Source organism: Alexandromys fortis, unplaced genomic scaffold, assembly GCF_014885135.2.
Source record: "Alexandromys fortis isolate MF-2015 unplaced genomic scaffold, M_Fortis_MF-2015_v1.1 scaffold_41, whole genome shotgun sequence".
Classification (NCBI taxonomy): Eukaryota; Metazoa; Chordata; class Mammalia; order Rodentia; family Cricetidae; genus Alexandromys; species Alexandromys fortis.
This window is the reverse complement of record NW_026067923.1, coordinates 8699116-8707561: the sequence shown is the minus strand read 5'-3', so window position 1 is coordinate 8707561 and position 8446 is coordinate 8699116. Positions and strand designations below refer to the sequence as shown.

The following is an 8446-nucleotide window of genomic DNA, read 5'->3' as shown; positions in this document are numbered from 1 at the left end:
ATATTATTTTAGAATTCAGTGAGTATTTTAAAAATATAAAATATTTCAGTCAAGACACCTCTTGGGACCCTGGCTGCCAGGTGTTCCTCACAGATGTCAATGGGACTTGATTTGAGAAAGTGGGACCATTCAGAAGCAGGTTTTTACTGTAGGACAGGCTGCCATGGGGCACATACTTACTGCTGCTACCATCCTTCCCCCACCAACATGACTTTGTCTGCACACCTCATGGGTTGGCTGGGTCATTCTAGCAAACACCACCTGTTTCACTGTGGTCCTTTGTGCATCAGCTAAGCATCTGTCATTTGGCATGTCACATGGCCTGCCATGAGGTAGCATGCAGACATTTCCTCGATTAACTGACTAACGAGAAAGAGAAGAGAATGACTACCTTGGTGTTTTCCACTATGACCTTTTACAGAAACCCTCCTGATGCCAGTGAAGTGGCTCAGTGGGGTAAAAGGACTTGCTAGCCAAGCCTGAGTTTGATCCCCCAAACTCACATAAAGATGATAGGAAAAAACAACTCTAAAAGGTTGTCCTCTAACTTGTGTACTCATGATTCATGATACGCAAACATCCTTAGTGTCTCTCTCTCTCTCTCTCTCTCTCTCTCTCTCTCTCTCTCTCTCTCTCTCTCTCTTTCTCTCTCTCTTTTTCTCTCTCTCTTACACACACACACTATAGAAAATAAAACTTAAACTGAAATTTTTTCTTGAGCACTAAAGATAAACAAATCTATCTTGGTGTTATGAACATCTTTCCACTCAAAAGACACAGAGTCTCTAACTGCTTTTCTGTCTCTGACAGCCCGTATTATTTTCCACATGGGCTGAAGTGTTAGCAGAGGGCAGACTTCAGCAGGGGCCACAGAAAGCTGATTTGCAAGCATGTCCCCTTCCTTCTATGTGCTACCAGCTAGGCTCTTGACACCAATGCCATTGCCTAACCTTGAAAATGGGAAGGCTTCTGGGCCACCCACACTCTATTTGTATTAAAACTTAACATCAGCATTAAAAAGAAAATCTATTCTATGCCGATGTTTATAAAACTACTGCAAAACTGAATTTTTAGCTATTTTTATAACATGGAAAAACTAGTTTTAGAAAAACTGCAATTGCACACAGAAGGATGATAATAGTCATAACAGGTTCACACTGCCCCTACATCTAAGATGTGGCGATTGTCAAAAGCTGTGGTCCAAGCTCTGGGGCACTGTCTTGCATTTCAGCTACAAAACTGCAAATCAGTAACTAAGATGCACAGTAAAGTGAAACGATAATGATAATAATATCCTAACCTAATCTCCTTTCTGCAGAAGAGGATTTGGTTATTTTGGGCTGAACAGGCAGAACAATTCTCCAAGTCTATGTATCTAACTTTTTGTCACCACGTCCCCCTAAGGGCAGGATCCCAGGCAAAGGTGGCACAGAAAGCTCATGATGCTTCAAAACCAAATGCTACTGAGCCAGTTCAGCAGCAAGGGCTCCTGCAGAGCGGGGCAGAAGTAGAACACCATCAGAGCATGTCAGAATAGTGAAAATCTGAATGAACACAATGACAATGACACCACCTCTCCTACTGCTTCAGGTAGACAGTGGAACGACTACAGTCTCAAGTAACACACGACTCTAGCATTTATTTGCCTGTAAGTGGGTTAGTGAAGCCTCCCGGATGTTGCTTCCTCCTTTAGAAAAACGGGCATAATTAACAGCATCTACAGAATAGGCTTTAATAACATGGACAAGGCAATGCCACTCATAAAGAAGCTTAGTGTCTCATACTTTGAAAACAATAAATGTCATGTGTAGGCCATGAAATGAGAAGCGAGAACATGGGAGAGAAGGAAGAACTCGCAGGGCTGGACCAGGAAGCTGCAGATGCTTGTGACAAGAAAACGGAAGCGGGGAGTCTATTCAAAGGGAAGTCACCAGCAAAAGGAGGACCCAGGAAGATGGGAAAGCAATTGGGGCTAGTGGGGGAGAAGGACAAAGTAAGAACCAAGCATGACCCCTATATATGAAAAGGCCACAACAGAGTCCATTTTTCTTTATGCTAACTTTAAGTCAGCTAAACAAGGGGAAAAATAGATGTCAATTGATGTTTCATAATCATTACTGCAATAGCTTCCATGTCAGACCTGTTCAGTCTATAGAGCTATACACGTAAGCTGCAATCAGTAAACGGTCATTTACTTTCCTGTACTGGGACAGAGTTGTGAGTTTCCACTACATCGTGAACCTGTTTGAAGTCACCTCACTAGAGAGCTGCAGGAGTTGGCTTGGTCCTCCTGACACAGGAGAGATCCTACTGTAAATGGAAGGTCTGCCCGAGGTTGCACAGCCAGAAACAAGTAGGGAAAGGACTCGAGGTCACACTGTCCAACTGATACTTCCTGATTCTTCTCACCAAAACACCAACTTCATAATATTTTATTCAAGCAGTGCGACTCTGACTGGGTTAGCCAGGAGACTGAGTACACAGGGCGTGGGCCCTGAGGCCCAGACCCGCTCTGGAGAGATAGCCACGCAGATTGGAATGAGCTGAGCAGAGTGTTGTGATGACACCCACATCAGGGACTGACATTGTCACCCATGCCTGGACATAGGGGTCCTCCAGGGTGACTGTTGTGAAGCTAGGCAGTGCTGGTGCTCCCAGAGAAAACTTCCGGGTTCCCATGCCAGAGATTACCGCCATATCTGCCTGGCTGGCTCCTCCATTAAACCTGCCCATGAACTGCTCTTGCTTTTTTTCTTCCTTATTTTATCCCCACTAGAACCAGATTTATCTTATCCCCTCCCCTGTTCTCCATCATCCTGCCTGACTCGGTCTGCTCCTCTGACTCCAGATAGACAATTTTGACTATTGAGAGATAGATAGATAAATAGATAGATAGATAGATGATAGATAGATAGATAGATAGATAGATAGATAGATAGATAGATAGATAGATAACCAGCCAGCCAGCCAGCCTGGATAAAGATATTTTGCCATGAAAACACTAAAATACCATTACCCTACCAGCCAAAATAATCTCTGGAACCAAAATCTTCTATTATCAAAGCAGCTTGGGGGGAGGTTTATTTTCAATTATTTGATTTTAATTGGCAAAAATTATATATGTGGTACAATGTGTTACACTCATATATGTACATATTGTATAATTATTAAATAAAATAACATATCCATCAGCCCATGGTGTTCTTTTGTAATGAGAACATTTAAAATTTCCTTTGAGCAACATTTAAGTGTGTATTAACTGCTAACTGTAGCTTCCATTCTGTACCGTCAGTTCCTGAGGAGCCTTTCCTAACTCAGTTCATAAGTTTTGTCTCTCCTGTCAGATCCAGAAGCAATGGGAACTATGGCTCTCTATCCTCTGCAAGACACAGAGCACCGTTGAGGGCTCGTGCCGAAAGACAACATGAACGAGTTCATTTTCCCAGACCCAGCTTCTGGCTTGTGTCTGGAGCAGTTTTTGACCAAGAAATTGCTTGGACTGAGATAATTACTCAAATAATTTTTTCAAAAATAATTGGTATGTCTGGGGTGTAGCTCGGTGGTGGAGGACATTCCAGCATGCATGATGTCCTTGGGTTCAATCAATAACCATGAAAAGAGAGCTTAATTTAAAAAAAAAAAAAGAAAAAACAAGAAAAAAAAACCTTTGTTACTTACGAAATTAGCACTATTGTAAAAATCTTTTTTTTTCCCAGAAAAAGTTCTTAATTTTCCACTTCAATCTGCACGCAGAGGAAGGGCTTCAGAAGACAAAAGAAATTCTCAAAGTCTTCTTTTAAAAATTAAAATCTGTGTTCAGAGGGTAAGAGGGAACTGCTTTAAGAAGAGTTTTAAAGAAATTGTTATGGTTTTAATGTCACTGTAACTTAATCAGGCACCATCTGCTCTTGCCCAGCCGGCATTGTTCCTGAATTTACTTCTTGTCTATGAATCAAACGACAATAAGTCAAGAGCGAGTGCTCGGAGCCATTGGGAAGACAACGGACTATGAAACCGAGAAGCCCTGGGCGAGGTTTTCAGAGAACTGTTCCTCTGAACAAAGGACGGATCCTGATGGCTGTTGCAACCAGGATGGAATCTCACTTAGTCACGTGCTTTCTCCCATCCCGGAGTTCTAGCGTGGGCTGAGGGAGAGACAGCCTCATTTACACAAGCGTCTCTACCCTGTCGCCGGGAAGCGCCACGCCCAACCCTCCAGATCCCACTGAACTTCTTCCTCCAGTTTTCCTCGAAGAGTTGTCTTGCCTAGGCTCTGCGCTACCCGTACTCAGAGATGGCCCCATCAGACCACATCCGCTTCAGCCGCCCTGCCCTGAAGCCCTGCGGTGAAAACTGCCCGGTGGCGGCCATGGGATGACCTAGACAGCTCTAGACGTCTAGTGTGGCTGGAATTCTACTGAATACCATGACTGAATCCCTGCATTTAACCAAAGGAAAACTGTTCGTGGAAAAGATAGGTTTCTGTGAGATGTAATGGTTCACGTAGGTAATCTCTGCATGTAGAGGCCGCGGCAGTGGGATCACAAGTTCCAGGTCATCCTAGGTTTCACAGTGAGATCAGTTTCAAAATAAATAAAAGAAAATACTGAGATAATGTCACACACATAAACAAATAAAAAATAATAAATAAATAAATAAATAAATAAATAAATAAATAAAGATGTGTATCTTGATGAGTAAACAGAAGGTTGAGCTTCCTAGTCAAATAAGCCTTAGAAACACACAGGGTCTGCAGCTCCCTCTGAGAGGCTCACGGTGCAAGCTGACATAGGGACGGTGACCAAAAAAGGCCTGCAGTGAGGACCCTGTGGCACTTTCTTTAACACAGGAAGCCCTAGATTTACTGGGCTACAACGTCTTCCTAGTCATACCTTTTCATATTGGAACGAAGCCTAAGGAATGTGCGAAAGTACTCTTCATTTTGAGTCCAGTCCCAGCAGCTCCGGGTTCCCCTGCCCAGGGATCACTGTTCAGAGAAGACCCTGCACAAGTGTTAACCTAAGAATGAGGGGCTTCCTCTTTCTGTTAGCCAACCTGACAGAAACATGTTCTGGGGATGTCACCATCGACACAGGAAAGCAGTTTTAGAGAAAGCAAACATTTTAACCATATATAGCCATATATTATTTATTAAGCAATTTGCAGCCGTGGGCACGCAACTGATTTTTACACCCATAGTTCTATATACAAGAAGTAGCAAACAGGGTGATTGCCAGCCAAGCCCACAGATATTTCAAATCAATTGTTCTTGTTACAGTGATGTTTTCTTCTGTTCATTTTTAGATAATTCAAGCTTGTAGAAATAGAAAAAGGTGGAAAACAAAGCTATGGGAAAATTTACTATTATTCAAAAATACTTATCCTTTATTGAAAAATGAAGCTTACTGCAGATTGGCTATCTTTGAAATCACTAAGGACGTATTTAGAATCTTACTTAGCACTGTAATTTCCCCAATAGCTGAGAGTTAGTTTTCCACATTACCATCATATTTACTATAAAATAAGATTTGAATGCTAAGTCCTGAAAATACACATACCAAAGACGTCTAAAATCTCTGTTTGAGTAGAGATAAAGCATCTAAAATAAAGTACATAAAGCATCCTTTTAAGCATCATGCATTTCTAGTAATTCTACTGAAATCTGTTGAGGTTTATGAATGGAAAATTCTGATACCATGTAACTGATCCAGACTTTACAGCATCAGCTGCACTTAACATTTTAAGACCCATGTTCATCCACAAGAAGATCAACACTAATCCAAATGCAAATCTCATGGCTTATTTGATTTTAACTGAGGTCCACAAATCCCTAAATGTGCAATATTCTACCCTGTCAAAACACAGCTAGGAAATGCATCACACGAATATAATCAGAATCTCAGAAAGCACATCCCTGGCTCTCCTCACCAACTCAGGGGCACCAGGAGCCGGCAGCGCACTTGGTGAACACTGGGTGTGAGCCTGGGCTTCCTCCCCACTCACTCCACTTCAGTCACTGGACACAACGACCACGTTTTCCAGGAGCCCTGTGGCAGTCCTTACCAGTGTAGATGCTGGCATTGGAAGCTGGGATACCAAACTGGGACTCGATGAACTTGGGGATGAAGGTAATGAAAGCGGTGACAATGGCACTCTCAGCTGTGTATGACAAACTCACAAAAAGGAATGTCATGTTGCTTAAGATCCTGACAGCTGCTCTTGGGAGGTCTACAAAATGACAAAAATGATACATGAATGTTATAAACAATGGATGGGAAACAAAAGAAAATTGAACTTTTTTTTTTCTTATGAACTGAAAATCGTCCTCGGGCAGCAGACAAAAGCTCCGATGATGTTTTTTTTTTCTTTCTTTTTCTGTTTTGATATTTTTGGAGACAGGGTTTCTCTGTGGAACCTTGGTTGTCCTGGAACAGATCCGCCTGCCCCTGCCTCCCCCCAAGTGCTAGGATTAAGGGCGTGTGCCACTTCTGATAACACTAACACCACTCCTGTTTTCAGAGTTGGGTTTCTTAATTCTCAACCAGGATAATGAAGGAAATAGCATCTAAAATCATTCCCAGACACAAATGTATTCATAAACAGCATCCAGTCTATAAAATTATTTGCATTTTTATTAGTTAAAACACATTCTCTGTTAAGACCATATAGGTTCTTCAATATGAAAATTACCTGTGGTCTAGTCCTACATCATAATTTCCAGTTCACCCAGCTACCATCATCCTAAAAAAATGTATTTTTCTTTTTTAAAATTCAATTTATTGTTTACTGTGGGGTGTGTGTGTGTGTGTGTGTGTGTGTGTGTGTGTGTGAAAGAGAGAGAAAGTTCACATATGCATAAAGGTATGTGGGTGTCCTAGAAAGCCAGGAAAGATACTAGCTCCCCTGGAGCTGGAGTTACTGGTGATTATGAGTAACCCAAAGTGAGAGCTGGAAACTGAATTTAGGTCCTCAGAAAAGTCCTCAGGAAAGCTGCAGGCATGAAGCCATCTCTTAAGCTCAGAGGTGGCATGTCTTTGGTGCCACACCTCAGATGCCCAAAGCAGGGCAACAGATAGATGATGTTGTGCATCTGAAATTTCAGCCTTGTTTATGGAACAGGAAATAATCATAACTAAAGAAATGGCATGTTTGGGTGTGTACATGCTATTCCTTAGCATTATCACAATATGATAGCACACAGTAGGAATGAGCCTACCCATCATGCATCTCTCGGTTTCTAAAAGTCATTTTCTACTGAAAGGAACAAAAAAAAGTCTGACTTCAGAGTTAGATGAGAGAAAATACAAAATGAACTCAGAAAATCTTACTGAAGAAGAGAGTGATAATGATCACTCCAATGGACAGATTCCCCAACTTTGAGCTTAATGGATGCTAAAAGAACTATGTGAAAATCAAACAGGAACAATATGTATCCAATCCTCATTATTTGTAGATTTTTTTTTACTAGTCAATTTAGCTATTTGCTAAAATTTCCTTGGAAGCCTAAAGTTACTATTTGAAGCACGTTCACAGCCACACTCAGCAGGAAACCCTTGCATCATCCCATTCTCCTCTCCTGGCAGAAGTGGCAAACACAGTCTACCTCCTTCCTGCAGCTCTGCCATGGTAAAGTGGGTCTTCATCACACTTTTCTCATTGTGCTTCTTGTTGGTGATTTTGCTTATTTAAAAGGTCCCTAATATCAAGCATTGGTGGCACATGACTACAGTGCCAGTCCTTAGGAGGTTAAAATACAAGAACCACTGGTTGAGGACCAACCTTATTTATACAGCAAGACTTTACCTCTATCACATAAAAGGGGAAATACCTAGCCCCCAGGTGGTGGCCTGTGGTGCCATGATGAGTGAGCTGAGAAGAAATACACACATCAGAGATGCTAATACAAGGCATGAGTTACAGACATTTGGCATGACTTCAAAGTTAATGAATCAACAGCAGTCATTACATACAGACATTTAAAAATGAAGTCATGTACAGATGAGCTGTTGAACACATCATGGCGGAATCAACCCCGTGTATCCTCTAGAAACAGTACTTCCATGATCATTGATTTGATGATCGCGGTGACGTCACAAAACATAATGGCTGTGAAGAGGGGGAGTTTGTTGATCTTATATAGCCTCAAATTATTCCCCCATAGAGCCTAGGCAGTTTGGATGCTCACCTTACTAGACCTGGATGGAGGTGGGTGGTCCTTGGACTTCCCACAGGGCAGGGAACCCTGATTGCTCTTTGGGCTGAGGGAGGGGGACTCGATTGGGGGAGGGGCAGGGAAATGGTAGGCGGTGGCGGGGAAGAGACAGAAATCTTTAATAAATAAATAAATAAATAAAATTATTCCCCCATAAGGCACTTATGCAATATTTATTGATTTTATTGCAGTCTACTAGTTAACTTTTGGATGGAGCAACCTAGAAAATGCAAC

The 8446-nt window shown here is 41.9% G+C and overlaps 1 protein-coding gene across 2 annotated transcripts in view; it reads right to left on the bottom strand.

The window, feature by feature from the left end:
* Slco5a1 (solute carrier organic anion transporter family member 5A1) overlaps positions 1-8446 on the bottom strand; it is a 131364-nt gene that overhangs the window by 40490 nt on the left and 82428 nt on the right. For both annotated transcript variants that reach the window (XM_050142150.1, XM_050142152.1), the window contains exon 5: positions 6064-6228. In XM_050142150.1, coding sequence (XP_049998107.1) covers positions 6064-6228 — 165 coding nt within the window. The remainder of the gene's footprint in view (positions 1-6063; positions 6229-8446) is intronic.